Genomic DNA, 16,151 nt, shown 5'->3' with positions numbered 1-16,151 from the left:
TAACAATAACAGAGCTATAGCTGTGCTAGGATTATATCCGTAACTTAAAAGTGCACCGCCACTTTGCTGGGGGCCTCCATTCTACCTTCATGGACAATAACCCTGCTTCACTTAGTCACGCCTTTCTCACCTCTGAGCTGGACTTACAGACACATGATTAACTTGGGCATGAAGCCTTCAGTGTTTCGGGAGCTCCAGCTATTATAGAACGTCTCCTCAGCAACCTGAGCTACCACAGACACAAGACATCTACCTTCTGCTCTTTGCAGTGGCTTCTCATAGGACTTCTCAGGAATGTAAAGGTCGTGGCCCTTCTCTTCAAGGAGTTCAATGGCCTGGGTTCAAGTTACCTAGAAGACTGCGGAACAAAGACCACGGTCACCAGCTCTGCTCCTCGGGCACAATGTAACTCTTGACATTAAGGGAAACGCTTGTGTGTGCAGTAAGCAGAACTTTCTGGGGGCTGTTCCCAGACTGGCATGCATTCCACGGGGAACTCCGGACAATCCATCACAGACTTCACCATCTTGTGCTCCAACTGCACGGCTCATTTCTTTGACCTTGCCTTCTCTAAGACACACACAGTAACATGTATATTTAAATAACAAAACAACCGCCTTAAAACCATGCAAAACCAAGACACTGCACTATAGTTGCCTCTATCCGTGGGGCTGCAGAGGAGTGGGGGCTGGGAGAACATACACCAAAAGACAGATGTGCAATGACCTTGCTTAATATACAACTGCAAGGTGCTCAAATACAGCAACCACAAATGTGCTCTAACAATCTCTCTGCAGAATAGATAGAATATACACAGACCGAGAGCTGCATGGAATTCTGCTTAAAGAGTGAATGCTATACAATACCCATAAAGCAATGGATTTAAATGGATTAAAAGAGGGCTTACTGACAGGTCTCAAAAAGTGGTTGTCAATGTGGAGTCTCATTTGAATGGAGGTGTTTCTGGTGGTCTCTGAAGGCATCAGTGCTCGGCCCAACACAGTTAATATTTTCACCTAACAACCAGGAAGTATAAAGTAATTCACAATAAAGTTTGTGGGTGTCAGAAATTGACAGAATGACCAATGAGGAGGACAGAACGATCCTACAGATTGACCTGGATTCAAGCAAAATCCATTTGAATTCATCTAGGGAATAAGGAATGCCAGCCATACCTAATCAAATGCAGGATTGCCTCCTAGAAAACGGTGACTGAAAAGAATCATAGAATAATAAGTCCGGAAGGGACTTTGAAAGGCCAGCTACTTCAGCGCTCCTGTTTCGAAGCTGAACCAAGTACATCTAGATCCTCCCTGACAAGTGTTCATCCAACCTGCTCTTAATCGCCAATGACAAGGATTCCCAAACTTATTCCAGTACTTAAGTATCCTTGCAGTTAGATTAGATATTAGAAAGAAAAAAAACCCTAAGTTTCCCTTGATGTAGATTAAGCCCACTACTTTTTGAGCTCCCTTTCTTGGGCCTGGTTGATTACCAGCCTCTTTATAAATAGCCCTTATCATATTGGAAGACTTGTTTGTCTTTTTGTCAACTTTATCGATGACTTGCCTAAATAACCAAATGTGAGCGCTCAGTGTGAGGCTGTGGAAGAAGGGTTAATGTGACCCTTGGATGTATAAACAGAAACAATGAGCAAGAGTAGGGAGATGACTTTCTCTCGGACTATGGCATTAGTGAGACCAGTACTGGAATACTGCATCCAGTTCTGGTGTCTGCATTTAAAAAGGATGTAAGAAAATTGGAGGGGGTTCAGAAAAGAGTACAAAATTATACAAGGGCTCAGTCTACCACAGTGTGGGAAGCTTCCTGTGAAGTTGCCACTTACCTCTCCCTGTGCAGACTGCTCCAAAACATCACACCCGCAGGCAACTCACACAGAGAAAAGCCACAGGGTTGTAGCCTATTGCAGTAGGGTTTCCAATCCAACTGTGCTACCAGGGCTGGGAGGAGGGGAATAAGATACTCAGAGCTCTACCATGCAAGCAGGAGCCTAAACTCTCACTAATGCTCAGCCCATGGTACCTTTGCTGGCACTTGCCTCCCCACATCCCTACAGGCCTCGCAGACTGGGTGGAAGGTAGAATGCACTCATGCATCTCTGCAGCTGCTATCCTTAGTTCATATGTTCTTTTCTATACAATGGGTTTTTTGCACAGGAAGATAACCTATAATCCACGAGCCCTATTAAAGTTAATTGGAGTCATAACACGCAACTGCTATTCGCTCCTATGGACAGCTATAAACAATATAATTTACACTTTCCCCTTGCATCTTGTTTCCTGAATAAAGGCATCATATCTAGTGGGTGTACATAGTAGAAAACTTGATTGTAGGGATTCTTTTTCTCCACACTAGGTAAGTCCCATGGTTAAAGGGAGCTCGAGTGATTCAGGAATGTCCCTCTACCATTGTGCTATGCAGAATTTAATTCTCCCACAGCAGAGTATCTTCCTTATTCAACTACTAAGTAGCACTTATCAGCAAGTATTGATGCTTCTACGGATCAGTATCTAGGTTATATTGTACCGTTTACGCTCTTCGTTACATTGCACAGAACTTCACACAGGAAGACATCAGTTTCTCAGCTAACTTATCAGACTAGCTCAAGCAGGCTTCTTGTAACACTGCAGAGAGACAGAAAGAGCTCCTTTTGCTAGCAAGTAGAAAGGACTTGTAGAAATTTCCCTGTATCAAACACTGAAAGTGAAAAAAGCAGCAGACTCCAAAAGGTGAGATCTCCTCCACAGAAGAAAGCACCCTACCACCTCAGAAAAACAAACAGAAACGTAAGAAAAACCAAACACTTACCAACTTAAAAAAAGCAGCAGCTCCTTCCCCCCAAAACACACACAAAAATGACTATATTAGAACTACAGCTTATTTCCTTGCAGATTTAAAGGGCCAGCTACTAAGACAGACAGCATGCTGGGAAAAGCTCTTATAAAAAGGTAAAGCAAAGCTATAAGCTTGATAATAGCAATAGTTACTGGAGGAAGGTTAATTGCTCTTATGGAAAGAGCACTGAAGTTGCACTTTCCCCTTTTCTGGGTGCTAAGCACATCCTGGAGAAAGCCTGTGATTACATACAATATGTTATGCATTTGAGTTATTTGATACTTTGCTTGTTCTGCTCTATAGTTGCAATAAATAAATATCCTGATCTTTTCTGGGTAAATAACAGCTTTGGTAGCTTGAGGCTTACTACCAGGATTAACCCACAGGTTCAATTTATTTCTCCCTTAGTAAGTAAGTGATAATCTAATAAACATGACTGATAACTACTAGAGTCACGTTCTTTTAACATGAAGCTAAATAGTTAGGGGATATGGAGTGCACTGACAAGCTTAATACAATAGAATTCTGGGCAAAGGGCTGGGGTGTGGGGGATGTGAAGAGGGGCTCAGGGCAGAGGGTTAGGGTGTGGGGAGGGGTGCAAGACGATTGGGGGTGTGTGAGAGGGCTCAGGGCAGGGCATTGGAGGATGGGGGGAGTTCAGGAGGGCTGAAGCCCCCCTCCCTGAGATTTGTACTAGGAGGCTGCTTGCTGTTCCCCTTCCAGCACTCAAGGATCTAGAGGAAAACACAACATGTGGGTCACTCACTCCTCTACCCCCTCCCCATACCACCCACCTGGGAGAGGAACACACACCCTCTCTGACAGGAAGGGTAACAGCAAGCAGTGTCCCTGTATGAATCTTCAGGGGGGTGCAAAATCAGCCCTGGGAGTACCCCCCCACCAGCCTCTTTAACCAGCCTGCTGCTTAATGTGCCAACTTGCAGGAGAGCCCCAGAAGCTCAGCTGGGAGCATGCCCCGCCTCCTTCTGCAGCTAAGCACCCCAGCTAGCTGGGAGTGGTGCACTGCCTTACTCTCATCTCTGTTAACAGGAGAGTATAGAGTAGACCAAAACCTGCACTGACTCCTAACTAGAGTGATCACAATAAATTAAACTCCATGGCTGTGTCTAGACTGGCAAGTTTTTCCACAAAATCAGCTGCTTTTGCGGAAAAACTTGCCAGCTGTCTACACTGGCCGCTTGAATTTCCGCAAGAACACAGACTTCCTACTGTAAGAAATCAGTGCTTCTTGCGGAAATACTATGCTGCTCCCGTTCGGGCAAAAGCCCTCTTGCGCAAATGATTTGCGCAAGAGGGCCAGTGTAGACAGGAGAGGACTGTTTTGCGCAAAAAAGCCCCGATGCCTAAAATGACAATTGGGGCTTTTTTGCGCAAAAGCGCGTCTAGATTGGCACAGATGCTTTTCCGCAAAAAGTGCTTTTGTGGAAAAGCGTCCATACAGAGATTGGGGCTGCGTCTAGACTGGCATGATTTTGCGGAAATACTTTTAACGGAAAAGTTTTTCCGTTAAAAGTATTTCTGCAAAAGAGCGTCTAGATTGGTATGGATGCTTTTGTGCAAGAGTGCTTTTACGCAAAAGCATCCGTGCCCAGTATAGACATGCTTTTGCGCAAGAAAGCTCCGATGGCCATTTTAGCCATCGGACTTTTTTGCGCAAAAATCAACATGCCTGTCTACACTGGCCCTCTTGCGCAAGTATTCTTGCGCAAGAGGGCTTATCCCTGAGTGGGAGCATCAAAGTATTTGCACAAGAAGCACTGAATTCTTACATTAGAACGTCAGTGCTCTTGTGCAATTTCAAGTGGCCAGTGTAGACAGCTGGCAAGTTTTTGTGCAAAAGCGGCCACTTTTCCACAAAATCTTGCCAGTCTAGACGCACCATAGGCACTTAATTCCTATCACAAGTCAATAGATGTTAAGCACCTACCCTACTCAGCTATGCATCTTTAGGCCCTTTTACAGAAGTATTTATAAAGCCCTCATCCTAGTTCAGCAATTCCTATAGGCACACATGATTTATCTCCAGGGGAGACTTGTTTAAGTTGTACAAAGTTCATTTCATAGGCAATGCTGCTTCCACATTTCCGAGAGTAATAGCAGTGCCTATGCTAATCTTCTTGTTCCCTTGTAAATTATATTTCAAAGTGCTCTGTAACAGGACAAAAAACCCATATCTGTGCTTTTTTGGGGATAGTTTGATGCCTGCCTCATATTTAAAGTCTGAAAAGTGTTCAGAGGCTTTAAAAAAATCTCTGTATCACATCTTGTTTTCTCTGATTCTACAGGAGAAATTCTTAGTGGTTTGGAGTGGGAGTTCTCTTAGCCTGTAATTGAGAGGGTGGGCGGGTGTGAATCAGAAAGATCTTTTCACCTAAGTGTTTGTCAGGTGTTTTTATTAAATAGGGGTTCACAAAATGGAAGGAAAAACTTTCTTAATTACTAACCTTCCATTGTTGATTGTGATGTCATCATCCCACTAGCCCTCCAGACCTCTCCAAACTGTTTTTTTTTAAATGTGTGATCTATTTCCAAGCCTTCTTTGAACATCCCAAGAAAGTTAAAAAAGGGAAAAACACAATTTCCCTCTTTCTTCACCTTAAAGGAAACTTGGGATGCATTCATTTGAAAGGTGCAAGGTTCATTTCCTCTTTATGAAGATTTACTTAGGCAACACTCAAACTTTGGCTGTAACAGATACTATATACAGCAATAAACTTCCACTGTAAACTGAACCTGTGTTTTCTGGAGGAAAGTGTTATGCAGAATTCTGGCAATACCCAGAAAAGGACTATACTAATATGAACCTTTACCCTTTATACCTGCACATATGTGCTCTTAGGCAGGGCCCACTGCATTTGATCTAAGGAGGAGGAGGATCACTTGTGTTGGGGGGAACCTTTCGCTATGTCTACACTGGCAGATTCTTGCGCAAGAACCCGCAGAGTGTCCACACTACCCGACCGCACTTGCTCAAGAAGATTTACAGTATGGCGTCGGAAGAGAGGGCTTCTTGCACAAGAGCTACGCTTTTTTCTAACAAGTGTAAGCCCTCTTGAGCAATAGCTCTTGTGCAAGAGGGCAGTGTGGACACGCAGCAGGGGTTTCTTGTGCAAGAAAGCCCTATGGCTAAAATGACCATCAGAGTTTTCTTGCACAAGATAGCATCCACACTGCCATGGATGCTCTTGAGCAAAAGCACATGGCAGCGTGGATGTGTTCTTGCACAAGAACCCTTGCGCAAGATGTTCTTGCACAAGAACCCGCCAGAGTAGACATAGCCTTTGTGTGCCAAGGCTATTCTAAGCTCTGATTTAAAGAGAGAACTTCCATCTGCAGTGTGGCCAATTTAAAAAAAAATGGTTGAAAGTGCCCCCCGGCTGCCAAATTCTGTGGTCTTCCAAACACATTGGCTATGTCTACACTGCGCATTGTTGCACAAGAAGATAAGCAAATGAGCCACAATGATGAATATTGCCATGCCTCATTTGCATACCTAATGAGCCACCATTTTTGCAGAAGGGGCTTTTGCACAAGAAGGAGTTGTCTACACTGTTCTTTCTTGTGCAAAAAAACCATCTCGTGCAGGAGCCATGCTGCCATTTATTTTCAGGAAGAACGGCTCCTGTGCAAGAGGTTTTTTTTGTTCAAGAAGGAGCTGTGTAGACAGCTCCTTCTTGCACAAATGCCTCTTCTGCAAAAATGGCAGCTTATTAGGTATGCAAAGGAAGCACGGTGATATTCATTGCTGCACCTCATTGGCATATCTTCTTGCGCAACAATGTGTAGTGTAGACGTAGCCATAGTGTTGCCTTTTAAAAAATGTTTTCTCTTCCTTATTGCTACGTGAGGAATAAGCAAAGAAAATTAATGACACTGACTCTCCAGTTTGTGGTGATTCTATAAACAGAGAAATGTACCTTCCTCTCTGTTTTTTCGAATAAGTAGATTTTCACCACAGAAGCTCATACTACATATATTTTTGTTAATCTCTAAGGCGCGCTAGGACTACTTGTTTTGAAAGTTACAGACTAATACGGTTACCCCTCTGAGTCTGTTTTTTCAGTTGTAGGAAGCAAAGGTGTCAAATGTAACAGTACTGTTACACAAAAGGCCAGAAGAGCAATTTCAGTTGATCTCCCTCAAAAAAACAAAACAAACCTCATTTTATTAGTTGCTTCACTTCAGAGAACCATGATAATGTGGTTTCACTGGGGTGTAACGTCTGTTGCTAACTTTTCACTATATTATTTATTTACATGCTGGAATTCCATTGGGGGCTAGTTTTAGGGCTTGTGAAACCTGTTGGCCCAGCTGCGACAAAGTAACCATGACTGACTTGTATCCTTTGGTATACAGGCAGTCCCCGGGTTACGTACAAGATAGGGACTGTAGGTTTGTTCTTAAGTTGAATTTGTATGTAAGTCGGAACTGGTACATATTGTAGGGGAAACTCTAGCCAAACATTTTTTTTAGTTTTGGATAGCATAGGGAAAGGTTAACTCCCCTCTAATGTTTGTTTTGCTGTCTGTTCCCCTGTTCAGAAGATTTCACATCTACTTCTGTCCCTGTGACAAACTCAGGACTAAAGGAGTAACTCATCAAATACCAAACAGCTCTGCACCATGCTTTGAGCTAATAGCTTTATTTCCACACACCACCCAGGGTTCTAGGAGGAGGGTCCTTTTTTTGCTAACACAATGAGGCCAGCACTTTGTTTGTTTTGGTGGAGTCTTTGTTTGCCCAGGGAGCCCAGCATGTATAGGGGGAGGAGGGGCGGAGAGGCTGCTTTTGTCTGCTGTTCGGCAGCCTGTTGCTCAGGGGAGGGGGCAGCCTGTTGCTGGCAGGGGGGGGAGGGGGGAGGCGTACAGGATGCGAGGCCGCGGGGGGGGGGGCACCGGGCGTGGGGAGGCACTTCTCCTCTGCCCTGCAGCTCTGCGGGATCCCTGTCCCTGTGGCCAGCTGCTGCAGGCAGAGGCCAATTGGAGCCGGCCGAAGAGGAGGAGAAGGTGGATTCTAGGACCCAGGTGAGCGAGCCCCGGGGACGCTGCTGCGCTCCGGGAGCCCGGCATGTATAGAGGGGAGGAGGGGCAGAGAGGCTGCTTTTGTCTGCTGTTCGGCAGCCTGTTGCTCAGGGGAGGGGGCAGCCTGTTGCTGGCAGGGGGGTGGGGGGGGGACAGCGGGCGTGGGGAGGCACTTTTCCTCTGCCCGGCAGCTCTGCGGGACCCCAGTCGGAGCCGGCCCGAGGAGGAGGAGGATCCTAGGACCCAGGTGACCGAGCCCCGGGAATGCTGCTGCGCATGTGCGGGAGTTGCCTCACCCCGTTCGTATCTAGGGATCCGACGTAAGTCGGATCCACGTAAGTCGGGGACTGCCTGTATATGGTTGTGACTATTTTCTTCCACTATTTGATATGAGGAAGTGGGTCTGGCCCACGAAAGCTCATCACCTAATAAATCATCTTGTTAGTCTTTAAAGTGCTACATGGTCCTGTATTTGACTTGTTTCTGTGTGAGAAATGAATGAACTCCTGTTAATGGTGCTATGCAGGCTCCTTCCCAGCCCACAATAGGGCTGTCTGCAACTTAACTTGGTTTCTTCTCTGAACTGACAAAACAGCAGCTGGACACAAACTTGGAGCCTGACAGGGGAGTGGAAGGGAGCAATCAGTGAAAAAGTGTATACAGCTAGGCTATGTCTATACTGCACCCTTCTTCTGCAAAAGTTTATGCAAATGAAGCATAAATTAGCATACCACCACACTTCATTTGCATAATTAATTAGGAGCCCTTTTTTGAGCAAGAGGTTTTTTGCACAAAAACCCCTCCTGTACGAGAGCCATTCTTCCTAATTTTTTCAGGAAGAATGGCTCTTGCGCAATAGTTTTTTTTTTTTTTTTAAACACACAAAAAGGAGCTATCTACATAGGTCCTTTTTGCGCAAAAGCCTCTTGCACAAAAAAGGTCCCTAATTAATTATGCAAATGAAACTTGGCAATATGCTAATCTGCACTTCATTTGTATAAGCTTTTGAAGAAGAAGGGTGTAGTATAGACATTGTCCATTGTGAAACTCCAGGGCTGAGAGAAGGAAACCCAGACCTCTTCACAACAATAGCAACATTCATCAGAACCCGGAGGAGGAGAAGTAAAGGGTGATTCCCAGTGAGGGTAGACACCATATTGACCCTTAGAGAGGAGACAGAATAAGATACAGTAGGAAAAAAGGACTAAAGATGCAGCTAAACACACCATGAGAGAAAGGCTGGGAACAGAGAATTAGAAGTGGGGAGAAAGCAAATATAAAAGATGAAGGAGGTGAGGCTTTCAAGGAAGTAAAAGAGCAAAACTTGAGAAGTACTGTGGAGATAGAATGAGCTGCAAGGCAAAATAAAAGGGATAAAAATCCAAAAAAGGAAAATAAAAGCAAGTTCCACTAACCCCCCTTCCCCCGCAAGCCACCCAGAATGCTTAGAATAGTGACTTGTATTTATTTGTAATTTTTAAAAATTGTATCTCTAGCCTCCACCCTCTTAAGTTGAATTTCTGATCATTTGTACCAATGTTGTAGGTTCCTTTGGCTAAGTAGAGAAAGGCAATAAAAGTTCTAATCCAGCATGCTAGACTTGTTATACACATACACTCGATAGATTTAGGCCAGGCAAATTTGACTCATTCATCTAGCATGAAGTTAGGAGAAACAGCATAGAAGACTGACAACCAAAGCCTGCAATAAGAGACGACTCACCCCCACAATGGACTGACAATCTGCTGCAAGCCTTCAACTCTCTTTGATTTAGGTGAGAGTTAAAGAGCACTCAGCACCTCACAGATGGAGCTGATAATTATTCTGCCTGGAGCCCATGACAAGCAGCTGATCTCCATTTACCCTCTTCCAGAAGAAGCTAATGACAGCAGGAAAAATCTTTGGCCATACTCTTCAAAATTTAAGTTTCCAAAGTATCCAAAAAGTTGATATATAGGCTTTCCAAACTCTAGAAGCTGGTGCAGTTCCTGGGTTGGTTCAGCAATGACAAAATAGGCTACTGCAAAGGCATTGTGCTCCTGCCACACGTCTATATGAATCTGCCGTTATCTGCAGTCAAACCTTTGAAAGTGGGCAAGCTTATTGTCTCAGTATTTAAGTGTTCAGCTTGAGATGTCTGTGGACTAATTTCCAACTGCTCAAAATCAGGCCCAAAGCTATCTCAAGCAGGATACCCAAAAGTCAAAGACTTCTTTAAATTATTAACTACAGTTGAATAGAAACTTGTTGTCAACACATTTTTTCAAGGGAAAATGCTAGTTTAATCAAAATCTAAATATTTTGGAAAGGACAGATTGATACAGAAAATTTGAAATGGAAAAAATTGTTTTAGAAGATTACTGTTTGGATTTTGCAATTTCATTTTGGTTTTTCATACAGACTGTTTATTCATTTTTATATTTTTACATATTTCATGGAATATGCTTTGTAGTACTGAATAACATGCTCTAGTACAACAGATGTTAGAATGATATGATAATTGAAATATCCTATTATTTTTGTTTAAACTCATTAAAGGCAGCTGCTAAAGTGTTTCATTACAACATAAACAGGAAACAATTTGATCTATATCATATAAGATGTTTCAATTGGTACAAAGTAGCAGTTGCCCTTAATTATTTTAAAACCAGAATATTATAGCATAATATGACATGTCAGTGGTACTACTACTAACAACCACACATAATACCATTAACTTAAATCTTAATGTACTCCTGACAGGTCAGAAAATAATGTAAAAATGAAAATGTAAGATAATAAAACTCATGAAATAAAATCTGAAATGAAATTTTGAAATTAGGAAACAGCATTCTAAAATCCTGAACAAATTTTCCAAAACTGATTTTTTGTTCAGGAAATTCCAATTTAAGAGATATTTTGGAAATAAATATTATATTTCTGTATTGTAATTCATTTTGTTGTTTAAAATGTTGAAATTTGCCCCAAACTAAAAAGTCAGAATTTCAGCCAGCCCTACAATTGAGCCTCACGTCTGAGCTTTTTGGTTCCACATCTGACCTTGTATTTGATGCATGAAGCACAGAGGGCCAGATGTACAAAGACGTTTCCATGGTGCCTGCTGCCCAGTAAATTCACAGCACTGAAGTTAGGTGCCCAGGCTCTCCATGGAGATAATTAGGTGCCTAAGAAAGAGGACCAGCTTAAGCTAGCCAGTGAACAATGCCACAGTGAAGGGCAGAGGTTAAGGAGTTGGGTGCCTAACTCTGGACCTCCCACTACTGGGGATTCTCAGGGATGAACCCTCACCAGATGCCTAAACCAGGCCAGCCACTTTAGGTAGCCTAAACAAGAGAAAGAGACACCCTATCCCTTAGCCAGGCCATTAGAGCCCTGTGGCCAGGAGAATGACCTGAGACATAAGGAGTCTGTTTTTCAAATCTCTGGTCTGTCTGATTTGGAACTTGAACATAGGTTTTCTGGTTCCAGGAGAGTTACAGAGTTACAGACTATTCCGGGCTGGGTCTCAATCTCCCCTATTGAAAATGTTCCACTTTGTATAAATAATTAAATATTCACTGGGCCAAAGATACAGGTTGGGTGAGACTGATTGTATATCCCAGGTGTCAGGGCATCCATTGGTGATGTAGGAGAATCAGGTTTGATCTCAGGATTTAGCATCTGCCCACTGGCAGAAATGTGGACCCCTATGGGCTATGTCTAGACTGGCATGATTTTCCGCAAATGCTTTTAACGGAAAAGTTTTCCGTTAAAAGCATTTGCGGAAAAGAGCGACTAGATTGGCACGGATGCTTTTCCACAAAAGCACCTTTTGCGGAAAAGCATCCATGCCAATCTAGACGCGCTTTTGCGCAAAAAAAGCCCCAAAAGGCATTTTCACTATCGGGGCTTTTTTTGCGCAAAACAAATCTGAGCTGTCTACACTGGCCCTTTTGCGCAAAAGCTTTTGCGCAAAAGGAATTTTGCCCGAACAGGAGCAGCATAGTATTTCCGCAAGAAACACTGATTTCTTACATGAGATCATCAGTGTTCTTGCGGAAATTCAAGCAGCCAGTGTAGACAGCTGGCAAGTTTTTCCGCAAAAGCACCTGCTTTTGCAGAAAAACTTGCCAGTCTAGACACAGCCATGAAGTTTAGGCACTGACTGGGGAAAGCAGTAGCTGATCAGCTGTTTTGTGAATGTCAGTAGTGCCTAAATGTTAACTTGGGTGCCTAAAAAGGCAGTTAGGTAAACTCCTTTGTGGATCTAGCCCTAAGTATCTTTTGGGTACTATAGAATCATAGGGCTGGAAGAGACCTCAGGAGGTCATCCAGTCCAGTCCCCTGCCCAAAGCGGGACCAACCCCAACTAAATCATCCCAGCCAGGGCTTTGTCAAGCCAAGACTTAAAAACCTCTAGGGATGGAGACTCCACCACCTCCCGAGGGAATCCATTCCAGTGCTTCACCAGCCTCCTAGTGAAATAGTTTTTCCTAATATCCAACCTAGACCCCCACCATTGTAACTTAAGACCATTGCTCCTTGTTCTGCCAGCTATATAAATACTAAATATTACCTGGCTTTTTGCTGGCCGTTTTCTCCTGAAATATTAGTGTGCTGACAACTTACTGCGGTGCTACTAGACCTGATTATTAAGTACAGAAATTATAACCACAAATTATGATTTTGCAAAAATATGGTTGCTCCCTCATCAAAGGTTAAAGCACATGTTTACAAACTGGAATCTAAAGCACCGTTTGCAGATTGCAATCAGAGAAACATTTTAATTGAGTATTTATTATGCACAGCAAATACCAAAACAATATCATGACTTTCATTTCCTGTAGAACAGGTGTTTACAATTTTAGACTAAACCTGAAGGAAGTTTTGTGAACTCTTGAATTCGGTGTCATACTTACTGCAGCTGAGCATACTGCAGGGGAAAATGCTGAAGATATTTATGAATCAGTGGTGAAAGAATTTGCCTTTGTAACATTTATAGTGCCCTTTTATGGTCAACTGACTTAGCAGTAGTAATCTCATTTTGCAAAAGGGGTTGGAAAATAATGGGATCCTCAATTTTTAAGAGCCTATATGTGATGCCTGAAAAGAGTCTGCTTTTTAGGGTGATCCAAACAGGGCACCCCAAAACAGAGATAACCCAAATCACACTAGCCACTGAGTGTTCAGCTAGTTCTGAGCCCCACAGCTGCAGCATGGATGGCCTTCTCTCCGACTTAAATCAATGGGAGGGGAAGGCCTGCAGCATTTGGCAGGAATCTCATTACCTCATAACATAAGAACAGCCATACTGGGTCAGACCAAAGGTCCATCTAATCTAGCATCCTGTCTTTAGATATTGATCAGTGTCAGGTGCCCCAGAGGTAATGAACAGAACAGAATATCATTAAGTGACCCATCCTCTATCGTCCATTCCCAGTTTCTGACAAACAGAGGCTAGGGACACCATTCCTGTCTACCCTGGATAATCGCTATTGACGGAACATGAGTTTATCATGTTCTTTTTTGAACCTTGTTAAAATCTTGGCCTTAGCAACATCCTCTGGCAGGGAGTTCCACAGGTTGACAGTGTGTTGTGTGAAGAAATACTTCCTTTTATTTGTTTTAAATCTGCTACCTGATCATTTCATTTGGTGACCCCTAGTTCTTGTGTTGTGGAAAGGAGAAAATAACTCTTTTATAGAGCTCTGTCATGTCCCCCTCTTAGTCATCTCTTTTCCACGCTGAAGAGTCCCAGTCTTATTAATCCAGGGGTGGGCAAAAAGATGGTTGTGGTTCACCAAGACTAGCCCCTGGCAAGTTGCTGCCATTATATGTGCCTGTACCTCTGCAGGTATGGGTACTTGCAACTCCCATTGGTCCTGGCAAATGAGAACTGTGAAAATCAGGCTAGGAATGGCAATCTGTAGCCAATGGAAGCTGCAATCTCCTGTACCTGTGGAGGTGTAGACAAATATAGTGGCGGCAGCCCACCAGGGACTAACCCTGGTGAACCAGATCCAGCCCACGGGCTGGTATTTCCCATCTCTGCATTAATCTCTCCTTATATGGCTGCTGTTCCATATCCCTGACCCTCTTTGTTGCACTTTTCTGAACCTCTTCCAATTCCACTAATTTTTTTTCGATCAGGTGACCATATCTGAGCACAGCATACAAGATGTGGGTTTGTGAAGAGGCAGTAAGATGTTCTTGGTCTTATTCTCGCTTCCTTTCTTAATGATTCCTGACATTCTGTTTGTTTTTCTGACGGCCGCTACCCAGTGAGTGGATGAGTGGAGAGGATGAGGGGTTTTCAGTGCTGAACAAGTTTGATCTCCTGGTCATGCTTACATATATAAACCTGTTTCTCTTTGTTTCTTGCAGATGCTCTAACAAAACCCACTTACTTTCACACTCCGCCCCTCCCTTCCCAAGGATCAGTTCAGTCAGTGCAGCACAGTTTGTTCGTGCGTTTGAGCTGCACGGAGATTTGAGATAACTGATAACAGCATGTGGCACATTCTGAAGCCATGTAGAACACACTGACCTGGGCTGAGTGGGTAGATCTCATTATCAGCCCCGAAGAACAGATTCCGCGTCAGCTTGCGAGGGTCAATTTTCTGAGGAGTGGAAGAAGCAGGACAGAGAGAGAACCTGCGGCGAAGAAAATTCTCCTCCTTCATGGCATGAGCAGTAGGGGTTTTCTGAAAGAAAGGGTTAGAAATAACAGTAGTTAATGCCAAGGCACAAGAAACTAAAGTTTCACACCCATCTAACTCTGTTTCTTCAAAGCTATCTAAGCAGCGTGCCGATTCCATTTTTAGAATGCCAGAAGGCTAAGCAAACAAACTACCATATTAGCAGAAACAGCTAATGACTGTTTTGTAATATCTTGCCCATTTGCAAACTGTGGAGAAGTGGAGTGACACTGCTACAAGGTCTCTTTCATGGATCCAGCCCTGAAATACTTCCTATATAATGCTGTGGCACCTAAGAGACTAACAAAAAATATGTAGTATGAGCTTTTGTGGGTAAAACCCTGCAAAAAACCCCAGTGCCAACTCTGTTCACATTTCTACACAAGCGACACCATTGAAGAACCTATCCACATAAGGCACAGCAACTGGGGCTCATCCATCTGCACATCATCTAATGTGATCTATGCCATTGAGTGCCAGCAATGCCCCTCTGCCATGTATATTGGCCAACTGGACATTCTCTGAGACAAAGGATAAATGGATACAAATCAGACACAAATGGTAACACACATGAAGCTGTTGGGGAACATTTTAACCTACGTGGTCACTCCGTCCTGGATTTAAAAGAAGCCATTCTTCTACAAAGGAATTTCACCAGCCAGTTAGAGAGAGAGAGAGGGCAGAATTGGAATTCCTATACAAATTTGACATTACTTCCCTGGACTTGAACAGCCATTAACTGGATGTTGCAGTATAAAGCCAGTCTCCCTTGCCTTTAGCACTGCATTTTTAATCATCAAAAGTTAAGAATGGGACACTTCCAGCCCACTTAATTAGCCTCATTAGCACTGGTCCAATAATTGGAAGTTACCTTTTTTTCCTTTTCTATTATAAATAACTTGGTTTCTGTTATTTCCACCCCAGCTCATCAGCTGACAAAGTGAGTTTTACCCACAAAAGCTCACAACACGACATATTTTTGTTAGTCTCTAAGGGTACATCTAGACTACACACTTCTTTGAAAAGAAACTTTTTCAAAAAGATCTTTTGAAAAAGTTTCTTTCGAAAGAGTTCATCTAGACAGGCACAACTTTTTCGAAAAAGCGATTCGCTTTCTCGAAAGAGAGCACCCAGGCAATCTGAATACTCTCTTTCGAAAAAGCCCTGTTTGCAGTCAAGAACGCCTTTTTTCGAAAGAGCTCTTTCGAAAAAAGGCATTCTTCCTCGTAAAATGAGGTTTACCGCTGTTGAAAAAACTGCCATGTTCTTTCAATTTATTTTTGAAAGAACGCCAAGACAGTCTAGATGCAGATTTTTTTTGAAAAAAGGCCACTTTTTTCAGAAAAACCCTGTAGTCTAGACATAGCCTAAGGGTACAGAGCAGGGTAAAAGTCAAATTAAGAAATGCAACTTCAGCTATGTCAATTGTGTAGCTGAAGTCAAAATAGCTTACTTTGGCTTTTGGCACTGTCCACGCAGCAGCAAGTCAACAGAAGATCACTCTTCCTTCGACTTTCTTTACTCCTCATGAAATGAGGGTTACCATAAGTCAGAGTAAGAAGTCCTCCAGCTCGAC

General features: G+C 43.2%; 1 protein-coding gene across 1 annotated transcript in view; it reads right to left on the bottom strand.

Moving 5' to 3' along the window:
- Positions 1-16,151, bottom strand: part of OSBPL5 (oxysterol binding protein like 5) — a 251,378-nt gene that overhangs the window by 97,366 nt on the left and 137,861 nt on the right. Inside the window, exon 2 of the mRNA XM_075928129.1 lies at positions 14,425-14,581. Within this exon, the coding sequence (XP_075784244.1) occupies positions 14,425-14,560 (136 nt within the window). The 5' untranslated portion in view covers positions 14,561-14,581. The remainder of the gene's footprint in view (positions 1-14,424; positions 14,582-16,151) is intronic.

The sequence above is a fragment of the Pelodiscus sinensis genome, chromosome 4 (assembly GCF_049634645.1).
Source record: "Pelodiscus sinensis isolate JC-2024 chromosome 4, ASM4963464v1, whole genome shotgun sequence".
NCBI classification, from domain to species: Eukaryota; Metazoa; Chordata; order Testudines; family Trionychidae; genus Pelodiscus; species Pelodiscus sinensis.
Note: the sequence above shows the minus strand (reverse complement) of the source record. Positions and strands in the feature narration are given on the sequence as shown.